Source organism: Dendropsophus ebraccatus, chromosome 5, assembly GCF_027789765.1.
Source record: "Dendropsophus ebraccatus isolate aDenEbr1 chromosome 5, aDenEbr1.pat, whole genome shotgun sequence".
Taxonomy (NCBI): domain Eukaryota; kingdom Metazoa; phylum Chordata; class Amphibia; order Anura; family Hylidae; genus Dendropsophus; species Dendropsophus ebraccatus.
In genome coordinates this window covers 9,598,704-9,617,179 of record NC_091458.1, presented here as the reverse complement: position 1 = coordinate 9,617,179, position 18,476 = coordinate 9,598,704, and the positions used below count along the sequence as shown (strand labels likewise).

General features: G+C 51.4%; 1 protein-coding gene across 4 annotated transcripts in view; it reads right to left on the bottom strand.

The window, feature by feature from the left end:
• PDE2A (phosphodiesterase 2A) overlaps nt 1-18,476 on the bottom strand; it is a 257,890-nt gene that overhangs the window by 16,916 nt on the left and 222,498 nt on the right. For all 4 annotated transcript variants that reach the window (XM_069971912.1, XM_069971911.1, XM_069971910.1 and 1 more), the window contains 6 exons: nt 9,209-9,248; nt 4,799-4,862; nt 3,431-3,509; nt 3,109-3,286; nt 2,205-2,317; nt 2,044-2,121 (listed from right to left, as the gene is read on the bottom strand). In XM_069971912.1, the coding sequence (XP_069828013.1) occupies nt 2,044-2,121; nt 2,205-2,317; nt 3,109-3,286; nt 3,431-3,509; nt 4,799-4,862; nt 9,209-9,248 (552 nt within the window). The remainder of the gene's footprint in view (nt 1-2,043; nt 2,122-2,204; nt 2,318-3,108; nt 3,287-3,430; nt 3,510-4,798; nt 4,863-9,208; nt 9,249-18,476) is intronic.

Genomic DNA, 18,476 nt, shown 5'->3' with positions numbered 1-18,476 from the left:
TACAGACCCCCATCCTGCAGTACACACACTGACCCCCCCCTCCCGGCGCAGTGTCCGCTGATCACTGTATACATCTCTATATGCTGGATATACTGTATACTTCTCTCTATACTGTAGGTGTATCTGTACAGACCCCCATCCTGCAGTACACAAACTGACCCCCCCCTCCCTCCGCAGCGTCCGCTGATCACTGTATACATCTCTATATACTGTATACGTCTCTCTATACTGTAGGTGTATCTGTGTAGACCCCCATCCTGCAGTACACAAACTGACCCCCCCCTCCCTCCGCAGCGTCCGCTGATCACTGTATACATCTCTATATACTGTATACGTCTCTCTATACTGTAGGTATATCTGTACAGACCCCCATCCTGCAGTACACAAACTGACCCCCCCCCCCTCCCTCCGCAGCGTCCGCTGATCACTGTATACATCTCTATATACTGTATACTTCTCTCTATACTGTAGGTATATCTGTACAGACCCCCATCCTGCAGTACACACACTGACCCCCCCTCCCTCCGCAGCCTCCGCTCATCACTGTAGTCTCTATATACTGTATACGTCTCTATACTGTAGGTATATCTGTACAGACCCCCATCCTACAGTACACACACTGACCCCCCCCTCCCGACGCAGTGTCCGCTGATCACTGTATACATCTCTATATGCTGGATATACTGTATACTTCTCTCTATACTGTAGGTGTATCTGTGTAGACCCCCATCCTGCAGTACACACACTGACCCCCCCCTCCCTCCGCAGTCTCCGCTGATCACTGTATACAGCTCTATATACTGTATACGTCTCTCTATACTGTAGGTATATCTGTACAGACCCCCATCCTGCAGTACACACACTGACCCCCCCTCCCTCCGCAGTGTCCGCTGATCACTGTAATCTCAGACAATCACATCCCAGCAGCCGCTCTGTCATTTGCTGAATGGCGGCTTCTCTCCACGGCCTGGATAATAGCAATGAGAGGAAATCACCAGTGTTACCAGCAGCTGGGTAATGTCAGACATCTACACCGCCACACCGTAACACTGTCCAGAGGAGGTCGCATTCACCGCAGGACACAGCGATACAACGTCCCCTCACAGTGACCATCCACACTGCTCCAATATATCTACAATACACAATAACCAGCTCCACATTCATCCTGACTGTTCTGTGTCTACAGCTACTATGCAGCCCTAGACATCTCCATGGTAACAGACTACAACCAAGCCCTGCGTAGTCTGATCCTGCTGTCATACTTGCCTGCTGTCTGCCCCCACTTCTCTTTCATACATGTGTTATATTAGTGAGAAATAAAGAACAGACAGGAGGGATTATGTCTACAGGATCAGACTACGCAAGGCTTCTGTAGTCTGTTACCATGGAGACACAGAGATCTGCTCAGGAGCTGTAGACACAAACTAGTGTAAACTTTATAATAAAGACTATTTACTAGTCCTGCTCTCGGCTGTATCCCGTGTAGACAATGCTCTGTGAGCTCTACAGCCTGGACTCCAGACTGATACATTGTACATAGCAAGTCCTGCTCTCAGCTGTATCCAGTGTAAACAATGCTCTGTGAGCTCTACAGACTGATACATTGTACATAGCTAGTCCTGCTCTCAGCTGTATCCAGTGTAAACAATGCTCTGTGAGCTCTACAGACTGATACATTGTACATAGCTAGTCCTGCTCTTAGCTGTATCCAGTGTAGACAATGCTCTGTGAGCTCCAGACTGATACATTGTACATCGCTAGTCCTGCTCTCAGCTGTATCCAGTGTAGACAATGCTCTGTGAGCTATACAGCCTGGACTCCAGACTGATACATTGTACATAGCTAGTCCTACTGTATCCAGTGTAGACAATGCTCTGTGAGCTATACAGCCTGGACTCCAGACTGATACATTGTACATAACTAGTCCTGCTCTCAGCTGTATCCAGTGTAAACAATGCTCTGTGCACATGGTTGATATCGGCAGTGGATATAGAGTATACAGTCGGCAGTGGATATAGAGTATATAGCGTCCGCCCTTGGTACCTTCATGTGATACATCATCATCTCATTGGCTAGGTGGCTCCTGAACTGCGCTTCCCGGACCTGCTTGTACAGCAGCGACTGGTGGAAAGAAAGGGAACAGATCAGGATCAGCAGATCAGCATGATGTGGTGTCCGCCATATCCGCAGAGACAAGAGCTTACATGAGCAATGCTGATCCCGCAGTAAATGGAGAAGGCCGTGGCCAAATCTTCATCAAACTTGGTAAATCCGGGACCATTGATTTTGTTGACCAGTTCTGCCACTCCGATGACCTCTGTGGGATGGAAAACCCATTGGATGAGACAATGATCGTCATAGACCCCATGGATCCCCATCATAGACCCCCATCATGGATCCTATGGACCCCAATCATAGACTCCCATCATGGATCCCATGGACTCCCATCATGGATCCCATGGACCCCGATCATAGACTCCCATCATGGATCCCATGGACTCCCATTATAGACTCCCATCATGGATCCCGATCATAGACTCCCATCATGGATCCCAATCATAGATCGCCATCATAGAACCCCATCATGGATCCCATGGACCCTGACCATAGACTCCCATCATGGATCCCATGGACCCAACATAGACTCCCATCATGGATCCCATGGACCCTCATCATGGACTCCCATCATAGACTCCCATCATGGATCCCATCATAGATCCCATGGACCCCCATCATAAAACACCATCATGTAGCCCCATCATAGACTCCTATCATGGATCCCATGTACCCCCATCATAGACTCCTACCAAGGATCCCATAGACCCCCATCATAGACTCTTATCATGGATCCCATGGACCCCGATCATAGTCCCCCATTATAGATCCCCATCATAGACCCCATCAAAGATCCCCATCATAGACCCGCATTATAGATCCCCATCATAGACCCATGGACCTCCATAGTAGATCCCATGGACCCCCATCATAGATCCCCATCATGGACTCCCATCATAGACCCCCACCATGTACGTGATGGCTGCCTACTACATAGAAGGAAGAACCCTTCCTATAATAGCCCTGGATGTTGGTATCATACCCTGCACCCACCATTATTCTCATTTTTAATGGGGAAACACAGGATGTTCCTTGTCCTGAAGCCGGTGCTGTCATCCACTCCGCGGTAGAATAATGGATGTGAATAGGCATCTTTAATGTTCAGGATTTGGCCTGTGGTTGCTACATGTCCAGCGATGCCCTGATCCGCCGGGATCCTGATCTCATAGCTCTGTAGACAGAATGGAAGAAGTAACAATCTCCTCATCCTCATGTATAGTGAATAAGACTGATTTATGATTGGGGGTGTAGTGTTCCTTCTGGTCTATAGGTGGCGCTATAACAATCAATGATATTACAGTAACAGTGTACATACATCATCTTCCACGACTCCTCCGTCGAAGACTTTGGCTACCAGTTCGTGGCTGTGTCTCTCAAGTAGGAAAACAGAACATCTGCCGGAAGAGAGAAGAGGTAGGTTAAGAAAGGATTCCCAAAGCTGCACTGTTGGTATAAGCAAACAAGGTCTACAAAGCTAGATTCATGATAGACTATTGACCACATCTCGGCAAAGATCTAAAATACTGATCCTGAAGGAGGTCCACAAGGTCAGACTTATGATAGACCAACAACCAAATTCAAAATCTGGGCCAGGTATATGAAGCTAGATGAAAGAGAAGACCTACAAGACCAGATACTGGGTCAGGCTTATGAAGCTAGATGATAGAGAAAACCTACAAGACCAGATACTGGGTCAGGGTTATGAAGCTAGATGATAGAGAAGACGTACAAGACCAGATCCTGGGTCAGGGTTATGAAGCTAGATGCTGAAGAAAACCTACAAGACCAGATCCTGGACCAGGCTTATGAAGCTAGATGATAGAGAAAACCTACAGGACCAGATCCTGGACCAGGCTTATGAAGCTAGATGATAGATAAAACCTACAGGACCAGATACTGGGTTGGGGTTATGAAGCTAGATGCTGGAGAAGACCTACAAGACCAGATCCTGGACCAGGCCTATGAAGCTAGATGAAAGTGTCGGTCAAGCTTATGAAGCTAGGGGATAGAGAAGACCTACAAGACCAGATCCTGAGCCAGGCTTATGAAGTTTGATGCTAGAGAAGACCTACAAGGCCAGATCCTGAGCCAGGCTTATGAAGTTTGATGCTAGAGAAGACCTACAAGACCAGATCCTGAGCCAGGCTTATGAAGTTTGATGCTAGAGAAGACCTACAAGGCCAGATCCTGAGCCAGGCTTATAAAGTTTGATGCTAGAGAAGACCTACAAGGCCAAGCACACGGTCAGATTTTAGGACAGTTCTACAAAACCAAATCATGAAAATTTAGAACTCTAGATCCTGAGGCAGGATACAGTCTATAGATCAGGAACCTTTAAAACCAAATCATGGATGATGTTCATCAGACCAGATCTCCAGTCTAAACGATCATGTCTAAGGTCAGTTTTATAAAACCAGATTCTAAAGAAGATCTACAAGACCAGATCCTGGACAAAAGCTAGAAGACCATGAAATGGGCAAGAGATGGGAGGCCGAAGCCCTGGGTGGGGTCTACAAGGTTTAGGGTTAGCCCAGCCTAAATGATATGTGACAAGATCACGCTCAATGATGATGTGAGCTACAATGTGTTAGCTGTAAGTGTTATGGCTTCCGGTGGAGGGAAGGAACGGCCGGACGGTTACAAGGACGGTATACAGCATATACGGTATATACACACTACTTACATCTCCGCATTGCTGAGATTTCGAGCTTCTGTTATAATTTCCTGTAGCAGAACTGACACGTCATCTGGGAAGAGAGAAAAGCGACATCATGGATATACACTGTGTCACCGTCCATAGTGATGATGTTATCCGTTACCAGACGGTTATTATAGCGCCCTCTACAGTCATGTGGTAATATATACTATATAGCACAGCACTAAGAATAATGCTACATTATAAATGTTTAAAAATATCCCCCCCAAAATGAAAATAATTAATAGCCAAAAACCATAAGAACATTCTAGATTTCTGGGTTCAAATCACCTGGTGCAAGTTAGTTAAAGGAGAACCCTGTGCTACATGGGCATAGAGAGACAAGGAATCGGAGGGGAACCTGAATTAGACAGGGTGCCATGCTGGGGACACACCACCTAGATGCCACAACTGCTATAGACTGCAGCATCTAAGGGGCACAGTCACAGCTAATATGCAATGCTGCCCCCTGTGTACGGAGTCGGCTCTGCTACATGTACCCAAAGGTCAAGAAGTTGTGAAGATACAGACTCTGGTAGTTAATGGATGAAGTGTTTGTTGGAAACCGGCTGCGGATTACACATCATACAGCACCAGGACAGGCTGCGGATTACACATCATACAGCACCAGGACACGCTGCCGGCTGCGGATTACACATCATACAGCACCAGGACAGGCTGCCGGCTGCGGATTACACATCATACAGCACCAGGACAGGCTGCGGATTACACATTATACAGCACCAGGACAGGCTGCCGGCTGCGGATTACACATCATACAGCACCAGGACACGCTGCCGGCTGCGGATTACACATCATACAGCACCAGGACAGGCTGCGGATTACACATCATACAGCACCAGGACACGTTGCCGGCTGCGGATTACACATCATACAGCACCAGGACACGCTGCCGGCTGCGGATTACACATCATACAGCACCAGGACAGGCTGCCGGCTGTGGATTACACATCATACAGCACCAGGACACGCTGCCGGCTGCAGATTACACATCATACAGCACCAGGACACGTTGCCGGCTGCGGATTACACATCATACAGCACCAGGACACGCTGCCAAGCTGCGGATTACACATCATACAGCACCAGGACAGGCTGCCGGCTGTGGATTACACATCATACAGCACCAGGACACGTTGCCGGCTGCGGATTACACATCATACAGCACCAGGACACGCTGCCGGCTGCGGATTACACATCATACAGCACTAGGACAGGCTGCCGGCTGCGGATTACACATCATACAGCACCAGGACACGCTGCCGGCTGCGGATTACACATCATACAGCACCAGGACACACCGCCGGCTGCGGATTACACATCATACAGCACCAGGACACGCTGCCGGCTGCGGATTACACATCATACAGCACCAGGACACGCTGCCGGCTGCGGATTACACATCATACAGCACAAGGACACGCTGCCGGCTGCGGATTACACATCATACAGCACCAGGACACGCTGCCGGCTGCGGATTACACATCATACAGCACCAGGACACGCTGCCGGCTGCGGATTACACATCATACAGCACAAGGACATGCAGCAAACTCCAACCAGATTCATGGGAGAATTAGATTTAGAAATGAGTAAGAAAACTCCTGGGTGAAATCTCCTATGAAACGTTCATAATTGTCTTCAATTACCAATCCGCTACCTCGCTATATATAGAGGGTGAATAAAGTTTTCTTTTTTTTAAATGGGAACTCCTCTTCTGATGGTGAGAAAAAGCTAAATGGCAAACATGGCGGCCGGCTGCTATACTGCAGATCCCCCCCCCCCACACACACACTGTGCTCCCATTACTCCCAGCACCGCTATATACCAGGCACATACACTGGGGACCCCCACACCCCAGCCTGAGAGATTGAAAACTAAATGTCACTTTAGATTAATTACTGAGACCTGAGTGCAGGATGGGTACGGTGGAGGCTATGCGGTGTCTGCTGATCTCTTAAAGTGACGGCGTCTCCATTCGAGGGGGCATCGGTTTCTTGCCTCTCTCGTAATATTCAGTAATGGCTGGTATTTTGTTTCTGACACAGCGCAATTTAATCACGGAGAGAAAGGCTATTAAATGTCAGGAGCCGCGTTCCAACAGCCGCATTTAATACACTGATAAAGCGGTTTGGCGGCTGCGGCGATAATTTCAGCCCTTATTAATTTGTCCTCTTTTATGGGACTAAATTCATGTTTGTGATGGATTCTTGCAGCGGTGGAAGGTAAAGAGCGCACAACACCTTCCCGGTGACTCGCTGTAATTATTTCCATACATCAGTGGAGAAACACAAAGGAACAGAGAAGCCGCAGCCACTAAGTGTCTGATCAGGGGTCTGCAGCTACACGCCGCAATAGGAGGAGGATGGATCCATGGGGAAAGGGTGGATGAACCTGTGAGGAGAGGGGGATAAAGGGTGGAGAGGTCTGTGAGGAAGGGGATAGAGGGTGGAGAGGTCTGTGAGGAGAGGGGGGATAGAGGGTGGAGAGGTCTGTGAGGAGAGGGGATACAGGATGGAGAGGTCTGTGAGGAGAGGGGATACAGGGTGGATGAACCTGTGAGGAGGGGGGATAGAGGGTGGAGAGGTCTGTGAGGAAGGGGATACAGGGTGGAGAGGTCTGTGAGGAAGGGGATACAGGGTGGAGAGGTCTGTGAGGAGAGGGGGGATAGAGGGTGGAGAGGTCTGTGAGGAGAGGGGATACAGGATGGAGAGGTCTGTGAGGAGAGGGGATACAGGGTGGATGAACCTGTGAGGAGGGGGGATAGAGGGTGGAGAGGTCTGTGAGGAGAGGGGATACAGGGTGGAGAGGTCTGTGAGGAGAGGGGGGATAGAGGGTGGAGAGGTCTGTGAGGAGAGGGGATACAGGATGGAGAGGTCTGTGAGGAGAGGGGGGATAGAGGGTGGAGAGGTCTGTGAGGAGAGGGGGGGATACAGGGAGGACAGGTCTGTGAGGAGAGGGGATACAGGGTGGATGAACCTGTGAGAGGGTGGAGAGGTCTGTGAGGAGGGGGATACAGGGAGGAGAGGTCTGTGAGGAGAGGGGTGATACAGGGTGGAGAGGTCTGTGAGAATGGGGATACAGGGTGGAGAGGTCTGTGAGGAGAGGGGGATACAGGGAGGAGATGTCTGTGAGGAGGGGTATACAGGGAGGACAGGTCTGTGAGGAGGGGGATACAGGGAGGACAGGTGTGTGAGGAGGGAGGATACAGGGAGGACAGGTCTGTGAGGAGAGGGGATACAGGGTGGATGAACCTGTGAGGAGGGGGGATAGAGGGTGGAGAGGTCTGTGAGGAGGGGGGGGGGGATACAGGGTGGACAGGTCTGTGAGGAGAGGGGATACAGGGTGGAGAGGTCCGTGAGAAGAGGGGGATACAGGATGGACAGGTCTGTGAGGAGAGGGGGATACAGGATGGAGAGGTCTGTGAGGAGAAGGGGATACAGGGAGGAGATGTCTGTGAGGAGAGGGGGATACAGGGAGGAGAGATCTGTGAGGAGAGGGGGATACAGGGAGGAGAGGTCTGTAAGGAGGGGGGATACAGGGAGGAGAGATCTGTGAGGATAGGGGGATACAGAGAGGAGGTGTCTGTGAGGAGAGGGGGATACAGGGAGGAGAGGTCTGTGAGGAGAGGGGGATACAGGGAGGACAGGTCTGTGAGGAGAGGGGATACAGGGTGGAGAGGTCCGTGAGAAGAGGGGGATACAGGATGGACAGGTCTGTGAGGAGAGGGGGATACAGGATGGAGAGGTCTGTGAGGAGAAGGGGATACAGGGAGGAGATGTCTGTGAGGAGAGGGGGATACAGTGAGGAGAGATCTGTGAGGAGAGGGGGATACAGGGAGGAGAGATCTGTGAGGAGAGGGGGATACAGGGAGGAGAGGTCTGTAAGGAGGGGGGATACAGGGAGGAGAGATCTGTGAGGAGAGGGGGATACAGGGAGGAGATGTCTGTGAGGAGAGGGGGATACAGGGAGGAGAGGTCTGTGAGGAGGGGGATACAATGAGGAGAGGTCTGTGAGGAGAGGGGGATACAGGGAGGAGATGTCTGTGAGGAGAGGGGGATACAGGGAGGAGAGGTCTGTGAGGAGGGGGGATACAGGGAGGAGAGGTCTGTGAGGAGAGGGGGATACAGGGAGGACAGGTCTGTGAGGAGAGGGGGATACAGGGAGGAGAGGTCTGTGAGGAGAGGGGGATACAGGGAGGAGAGATCTGTGAGGAGGGGGGGATACAGGGAGGACAGGTCTGTGAGGAGAGACGGATTAGTAATACTGTGGTAGTGTGATTCAGCTTGGGAAGCGACATTATACAGAGGATGAGTGGTGTGGTAATATGGAGGATGGGGGGTGTAGTCACACAATACAGAGATACATAGCACTCACCCAAATGTGTAAAGAGGTTTTTGGCAACTTGAAGCAGGGCCTGTGGGCGGAGATTAATATTCATTAGCACATTTACATAATCCTCTCATTCAGGTTTAGTTCATGTGTTACATAAATAATGCACATGTATACAGTCTGACCAGTAGGGGGAGCTGTCTACACCACTATACTGTATCCATCAGCCATGTAATGAGCCCTGTGCACACTAGGGGGAGCTGTCTACACCTCTATACTGTATCCATCAGCCATGTAATGAGCCCTGTGCACACTAGGGGGAGCTGTCTACACCACATTACTGTATCCATCAGCCATGTAATGAGCCCTGTGCACACTAGGGGGAGCTGTCTACACCACTATACTGTATCCATCAGCCATGTAATGAGCCCTGTGCACACTAGGGGGAGCTGTCTACACCACATTACTGTATCCATCAGCCATGTAATAGGCCCTGTGCACACTAGGGGGAACTGTCTACACCACTATACTGTATCCATCAGCCATGTAATAGGCCCTGTGCACACTAGGGGGAGCTGTCTACACCACATTACTGTATCCATCAGCCATGTAATGAGCCATGTGCACACTAGGGGGAGCTGTCTACACCACTATACTGTATCCATCAGCCATGTAATGAGCCATGTGCACACTAGGGGGAGCTGTCTACACCACTATACTGTATCCATCAGCCATGTAATAGGCCCTGTGCACACTAGGGGGAGCTGTTACTCCACTGCCACATGCAGCTGCTCCAGGTACTGATACATGGTTGGTGGTTACTGAATTTCCAATCCTTTTCAGGATCTCTGCTATCTGGCAGTGAATGGAAATAATCTTGTTTATGAGCAGAGAGTGAAAATCTGCCCCGATACTAAAAATCAGCGCGGTATCAGGTCTGTGCAGGTAGTTTGGCGCAGTGTGCAAGGAAAGGAGGGAGGTCTGTGCTGCTGCTGATCTGCTCACAGGACAGGAGGGAGGTCTGTGCTGCTGCTGATCTGCTCACAGGACAGGAGGGAGGTCTGTGCTGCTGCTGATTGTCTCACAGGACAGGAGAGAGGTCTGTGCTGCTGATTGTCTCACAGGACAGGAGAGAGGTCTGTGCTGCTGATTGTCTCACAGGACAGGAGGGAGGTCTGTGCTGCTGCTGATCTGCTCACAGAACAGGAGGGAGGTCTGTGCTGCTGCTGATCTGCTCACAGGACAGGAGAGAGGTCTGTGCTGCTGCTGATCTGCTCAGCGGACAGCAGAGAGGTCTGTGCTGCTGCTGATCTGCTCACAGGACAGGAGAGAGGTCTGTGCTGCTGCTGATCTGCTCACAGGACAGGAGGGAGGTCTGTGCTGCTGCTGCTGCTCTGCTCTCAGGACAGGAGAGAGGTCTGTGCTGCTGATCTGCTCACAGCACAGGAGGGAGGTCTATGCTGCTGCTGATCGGCTCACAGGACAGGAGAGAGGTCTGTGCTGCTGCTGCTGCTGATCTGCTCACAGGACAGGAGAGAGGTCTGTGCTGCTGCTGATCTGCTCACAGGACAGGAGAGAGGTCTGTGCTGCTGCTGATCTGCTCACAGGACAGGAGGGAGGTCTGTGCTGCTGCTGCTCTGCTCTCAGGACAGGAGAGAGGTCTGTGCTGCTGCTGATCTGCTCACAGGACAGGAGAGAGGTCTGTGCTGCTGCTGATCTGCTCACAGGACAGGAGAGAGGTCTGTGCTGCTGCTGATCTGCTCACAGGACAGGAGGGAGGTCTGTGCTGCTGCTGCTGCTCTGCTCTCAGGACAGGAGAGAGGTCTGTGCTGCTGATCTGCTCACAGCACAGGAGGGAGGTCTATGCTGCTGCTGATCGGCTCACAGGACAGGAGAGAGGTCTGTGCTGCTGCTGCTGCTGATCTGCTCACAGGACAGGAGAGAGGTCTGTGCTGCTGCTGATCTGCTCACAGGACAGGAGAGAGGTCTGTGCTGCTGCTGATCTGCTCACAGGACAGGAGAGAGGTCTGTGCTGCTGCTGATCTGCTCACAGGACAGGAGAGAGGTCTGTGCTGCTGCTGATCTGCTCACAGGACAGGAGAGAGGTCTGTGCTGCTGCTGATCTGCTCACAGGACAGGAGAGAGGTCTGTGCTGCTGCTGATCTGCTCACAGGACAGGAGAGAGGTCTGTGCTGCTGCTGATCTGCTCACAGGACAGGAGGGAGGTCTGTGCTGCTGATCTACTCATGCAGTGTCCCAGAACATGCAGACTACTACTCCTATTATGGCCATTTCTCTTGCTGTGTCCATGCCTGTTCTGGTAAGTGTTTGCACTGCAACTGCTGCTGGTTTTCCCCTAGTATTTTGTGCATTTTCATGTGTATTCTCATGTGTTCCTGTGTATTACAGTGTACAGTGGTATGCAAGGCTGTTGATCACGTGACCTGTAACCATGGTTCCTCCAATGGCCGACTAGCTCTGGCCAGGAGCAACCATGTGACCTCCCACTTCCTGCTGACAAGGGAGTTGAGCCCCGGCTTCCAAGCAAGGAGGTTGTGTGGTTCTATCCTCTCCCACAGAAGAGTGACTAAGTCTGCTGCTATATACCAGTCTTCGGCTGTTTCTGCCTGCTCAAGTGTCCGGAGTCTTCTCTCTCATCTGGGTGTCATTCCGTTATCTCTCCTCATCGCTGCAAGGATTCACAGCAAGTATTATTCTCAAGCTAATCCACCCAGCAACGCTATTTCTCTCATACTCCTACTCCCATCATCCGGCACGTATTCTCACAGCCTATGCAGCACCACTCCTGCCTTATTTGTCAAAGCCTGCTATATACCCGGTTGCATCCGGACAGAACTGTTGCTACTAGTTACCTCATCTATAATAAAACCGCTGTTACTGAACCCTGGCATTGGTGTCCACTAACTGGTGCCCTGACTAAGTGCAGCGAAGAATCGCATGCCCATCATCACCCGCAGATTCCACAGACCGGCCCTACAGCTGTGCCGCCCTCAGGCCTATACCGTGACAAGTATAACCCCTGCAGCTGCCCCGGTCATTGCCCGCTCATACCACCAGCACTGCGGAAGTGGCCCCCAGGGGCCAGGGCATCGCATTTTTGGCGTCACGAACAGGATCTACCCGCCACGCGGTGTACCAGATCTACAGTTTAATATCGTCTCCAGAGACTGTGCTAAAATTGCCATGGGAGTTCTGATAACTGAGTCGCTGCACGGCTGGGACTGTACACAAAATGGCCGCTTCTTGCTGTTATTTCTACCTGCGCCATCCCCCAGTGACGAGGGGGTTAACTGCCATGCGGCCGAGAAGCGGGAATTGCTTGGCGCCATTGATAATGACTGTGTCTCTCCTGATTGGCCGGCCGCTTCCACTGACGTCATTGTTGCTGGACAGACTTTGGAGCCTGATCCTCCAGCCTGGCGCTCCTCCCCTTCCTGCTACAAGTTCCGGCCAGTGGAACGCAAGATGGCGGCCTATGAAGAGCACCTGCCTGCAGCCCCAGCGCTTGTGATGCCTACACTGCCTGAGAGTCTGCCTCTGCTCAATCCTGCGTGCCTGCTAATGCCGCTACCCTCCGACAGCGATATCAGTTGGGGCTCTACACCAGTCTCCAACGGTCCGGAGGAAGAGCCTGTCTCCATCGCCAGCGTCTCACCGGGATCTCGTTGCTCCAGCACTCCCGAGGTTGCCTTCTCCACAGGAGGATCGACCTCGCCAGAAAACGATGGATCCGTGAGTACCGGGGTTCCGGGCGCCCCTCTTCCTGCTTCTAGCCAGGGGAATAACTTTAAGGCCACCTGCTACGCCAGTCCCTGGAGGCTCCCCGGGCCCGAGACACCATCCCTGCCTCAGTGGGTGTTTGGGGACGACCCGGTTATCAAGAAGTTGGCGGATGAGATCAAGCAGGCCCTAACCTTGCTACCTCCGGTGGCTAAAGCCCCCCTCACCATGGCTACTACGGTGACTCCCCCTACCACTGCCGTGGCTAAAGCTGCGACCACCACCACTACCTACCATGTGGCCCCTACTGTCTCTCCTGTGACCACCGTGACCCCTAGCCTCGTGGTCACCACCGCAGCAGATGAGGCTCCTGCTCCGGCTTCCTCCCGGTATTACCCCTGGGAGAAGAAGAGGGGTGCCACTTGGGGTCTTCCAGGACACCTCTATTAGGTGTTCTCTTCAAAGGCTGAGTTCTATGACTGTGTTTTTTTTGTGTGCTGTTTCACCATTTAGTTCCTGCTATGCAACGTTCAAGGTTCGTGCCTGGTCCTCCTGACCAAGTTCCCTGTACTAACCAGCCATGAGCTGATGGACACTTACCATAACAAAAGGTTCTCTAGTGCCTGTCCCAGAGCCTTTTACATGGACGATGTCTAATTGCCTAAAAGAGACTCTACCTAACAGAGACACTTAACCCATTCCTTCCTAATGCACTTTCCTGTGATTGTGTGTTCCACACAGGGTATTATTGCACTTATTTCATTATTGCACTTATTGTACTATTGCATTTCAGTGTTATCAAAGTCTTTGTATTTCCTCCTCTGAGTAAGCACAAGGTTACATAGATTGCCTCAGAGTAGAGTGCCTCTTTTGTAAAACAGTATATTTTCCAGTGTCTAAGACAGATAGCTCCTCCTCTGAGTAAGAGAAGTCAGTTTACATATACCTCAGAGAAAGTCCAGTTTATATAGGAGTGTATTTTCTCATCCAGTCTCAGTATTGTGTATAATTATCATATCTATAGCTGGAAAGATTTAGTTGAGCCAGTTTGTATTCAGATTTTTCTCAGATTTTCATTCAGATTCATGTGAGCCAGTTCTCCTCCAGACCTCGCAGTATTTGTTGTCCCTTGTGTTTCCCTTCCTTTTGTTTCCAGTATTTGTTCGCCTCTGTCTTGTCCCAACACAGTAGTTATCACACATAGTCATACCTAACCTTCACACTTGTCCATACATATCGCACCCTGGATACCTTTTCATGTGTTTGGCCTGTGGAGTGCTTGTGTGTGTGATTGAGTGGTATGAAAGGGAGCTCCCCATGTATGTTTGCTTTTATTATTTTGTTCTTTTCTCTTCCAGGTATCCAAGACACTACTCAGACACGCCAAGGTAGTACACAGGTCTTCACGTTCTCCTCCAGTAGGGTAACACATTTAACAGAAAACCTACTGTCTAACTGGCTGGAATATGGAGGGTCACCCGCCAGCAGTTAAGTTGTCCTGGCTTACACGTCAGATGGTTCACGCACTAGCTACCTGGTCGCCAGAGTACGTTAGGCACCCCTAGGTGAAGTCCTGCCACTAGGGTTTCTCATTCTCTCTCTTCTCACCTGTGCCTTGGGCGTGGGAAACACACACCTCATCACACTCACTCTCATCATTCATTCCTGTTGTTTGATTGTCCAGTCTATTCATGTTTGCTGCCTTCTAGATTCGCCGAGGTCGGCTCAAACTTGCTAGGGAGGTATGCAGTGTCCCAGAACATGCAGACTACTACTCCTATTATGGCCATTTCTCTTGCTGTGTCAATGCCTGTTCTGGTAAGTGTTTGCACTGCAACTGCTGCTGGTTTTCCCCTAGTATTCTCTGGTATTGTGCATTTTCATGTGTATTCTCATGTATTCCTGTGTATTATTACAGTGTACAGTGGTATGCAAGGCTGTTGATCACGTGACCTGTAACCATGGTTCCTCCAATGGCCGACTAGCTCTGGCCAGGAGCAACCATGTGACCTCCCACTTCCTGCTGACAAGTTAGTCTTCCCCCGGCTTCCAAGCAAGGAGGTTGTGTGGTTCTATCCTCTCCCACAGAAGAGTGACTAAGTCTGCTGCTATATACCAGTCTTCGGCTGTTTCTGCCTGCTCAAGTGACCGGATTCTTCTCTCTCATCTGGGTGTCATTCCGTTATCTCTCCTCATCGCTGCAAGGATTCACAGCAAGTATTATTCTCAAGCTAATCCACCCAGCAACGCTATTTCTCTCATACTCGTACTCCCATCATCCGGCACGTATTCTCACAGCCTATGCAGCACCACTCCTGCCTTATTTGTCAAAGCCTGCTATATACCCGGTTGCATCCGGACAGAACTGTTGCTACTAGTTACCTCATCTATAATAAAACCGCTGTTACTGAACCCTGGCATTGGTGTCCACTAACTGGTGCCCTGACTAAGTGCAGCGAAGAATCGCATGCCCATCATCACCCGCAGATTCCACAGACCGGCCCTACAGCTGTGCCGCCCTCAGGCCTATACCGTGACAAGTATAACCCCTGCAGCTGCCCCGGTCATTGCCCGCTCATAACACCAGCACTGCGGAAGTGGCCCCCAGGGGCCAGGGCATCGCACTCACAGGACAGGAGAGAGGTCTGTGCTGCTGCTGATCTACTCACAGGACAGGAGAGAGGTCTGTGCTGCTGCTGATCTGCTCACAGGACAGGAGGGAGGTCTGTGCTGCTGATCTACTCACAGGACAGGAGGGAGGTCTGTGCTGCTGCTGATCTACTCACAGGACAGGAGAGAGGTCTGTGCTGCTGCTGATCTGCTCACAGGACAGGAGAGAGGTCTGTGCTGCTGATCTGCTCACAGGACAGGAGAGAGGTCTGTGCTGCTGATCTGCTCACAGGACAGGAGAGAGGTCTGTGCTGCTGATCTGCTCACAGGACAGGAGAGAGGTCTGTGCTGCTGCTGATCTGCTCACAGGACAGGAGAGAGGTCTGTGCTGCTGCTGATCTGCTCACAGAACAGGAGGGAGGTCTGTGCTGCTGCTGATCTGCTCACAGGACAGGAGAGAGGTCTGTGCTGCTGCTGATCTGCTCACAGGACAGGAGAGGTCTGTGCTGCTGATCTGCTCACAGGACAGGAGAGAGGTCTGTGCTGCTGCTTTCTCCGCTCTCTCTCTCTCAGTCTCTGCTGTTAGCTGTGAGTTCGGTGCTTTAGTGTCACATAAACATTTCCTGCAGTTTGCAGCTTTCCTATATATAATATACACTGGAGTTAACCCCTTCCGTGACAGGTGCCTGAACAATCCCCCTCCCCCCCCCCCCCTGAGCGTCCGCTTCAGTTATCGCCTATAATGAGCCGTCAGTCATCTCCGCCATTATGAAGCAGTTTGTCCTTTCCTTCGCTCACCTTGCTGCTGTGTAATCACCTGAGGCGGAGAGCCGGGAGGATGGGGTCAGAGGGGTTAATGAGGTACAGACGGGGGGGGGGGGGGCACAAGACCACTACAACCTCCATCATCTTCTTACACGCTGCGCTAATTAACCGTAAAGGGGGGAGAATCCGGGGAGCAAGACTACACAGAGCTGGAGGAATAAGGGGGGCTCCTGACTACACAGACTGCTGTTATAGGGGGCTCCTGACTACACAGACTGCTGCTATAGGGGAGGGGTCTCCTTACTACATAGACTGCTGCTATGGGGGGGTGGGGCTCCTGACTACACAGACTGCTGTTATAGGGGAGGGGGGCTCCTGACTACACAGACTGCTCTTATAGGGGGCTCCTGACTACACAGAGTGCTGCTATAGGGGCTCCTGACAACACAGAGTGCTCCTTTAGGGGGCTCCTGACTACACAGACTGCTGTTATAGGGGGCTCCTGACTACACAGACTGCTGTTATAGGTGGTTAAGCTACTGACTACACAGACTGCTGTTATAGGAGGCTCCTGACTACATAGACTGCTGCTATAGGGGAGGGGGGCTCCTGACTACACTAGACTGCTGCTATAGGGGAGGGGGGCTCCTGACTACACAGACTGCTGCTATATAACACCACAACCTCCATCATCTTCTTACACGCTGCGCTAATTAACCGTAAAGGGGGAGAATCCGGGAAGCGAGACTACACAGAGCTGGATGAATAAGCTCCTGACTACACAGACTGCTGTTATAGGGGGCTCCTGATTACACAGACTGCTGTCATAGGGGAGGGGGGCTCCTGACTACACAGACTGCTGTTATAGGGGAGGGGGGCTCCTGACTACACAGACTGCTCTTATAGGGAAGGAGGGCTCCTGACTACACAGACTGCTGCTATAGGGGAGGGGGGCTCCTGACTACACAGACTGCTGTTATAGGGGGCTCCTGACTACATAGACTGCTGCTATAGGAGGCTCCTGACTATACAGACTGCTGCTAAAGGGGAGGGGGGCTCCTGACTACACAGACTGCTGCTATAGGGGAGGGGGGCTCCTGACTGCACAGACTGCTCTTATAGGGGGCTCCTGACTACACAGACTGCTCTTATAGGGGGCTCCTGACTACACAGACTGCTGTTATAGGAGGCTCCTGACTACACAGACTGCTGCTATAGGGGAGGGCGGCTCCTGACTACATAGACTGCTGCTATGGGGGGGGGGGGGGCTCCTGACTACAGAGACTGCTGCTATGGGGGAGGGGGCTCCTGACTACACAGACTGCACTTATAGGGGACTCCGGACTACACAGACTGCGGCTATAGGGGCTCCTGACTACACAGACTGCTGTTTTAGGGGGCTCCTGACTACACAGACTGCTGTTATAGGGGGGCTCCTGACTACACAGACTGCTGTTATGGGGGGGTTAAGCTACTGACTACACAGACTGCTGTTATAGGAGGCTCCTGACTACATAGACTGCTGCTATAGGGGAGGGGGGCTCCTGACTACACAGACTGCTGCTATATAACAGTATATAACAGCACATAGCAGCAGTATATGGCATCACAGAGTGGCAGTCATAGAGCGGCAGTATACAGTGTCACAGAGCGCCAGTATACGGTGTCACAGAGCGGCAGTATATGGCGTCACAGTGCGGCAGTATACAGTGTCACAGAGCGCCAGTATACGGTGTCACAGAGCGGCAGTATATGGTGTCACAGAGCGGCAGTATACGGTGTCACAGAGCGGCAGTATACGGCGTCACAGAGCGGCAGTATACGGTGTCACAGAGCGGCAGTATACAGTGTCACAGAGCGCCAGTATACGGTGTCACAGAGCGCCAGTATACGGTGTCACAGAGCGACAGTATATGGTGTCACAGAGCGGCAGTATATGGCGTCACAGAGCGGCAGTATATGGTGTCACAGAGCGGCAGTATATGGTGTCACAGAGCGGCAGTATATGGTGTCACAGAGCGGCAGTATACAGTGTCACAGAGCAGCAGTATACGGTGTCACAGAGCGGCAGTATATGGTGTCACAGAGAAGCAGTATATGGTGTCACAGAGCAGCAGTATATGGTGTCACAGAGCAGCAGTATATGGTGTCACAGAGCAGCAGTATACGGTGTCACAGAGCGACAGTATATGGTGTC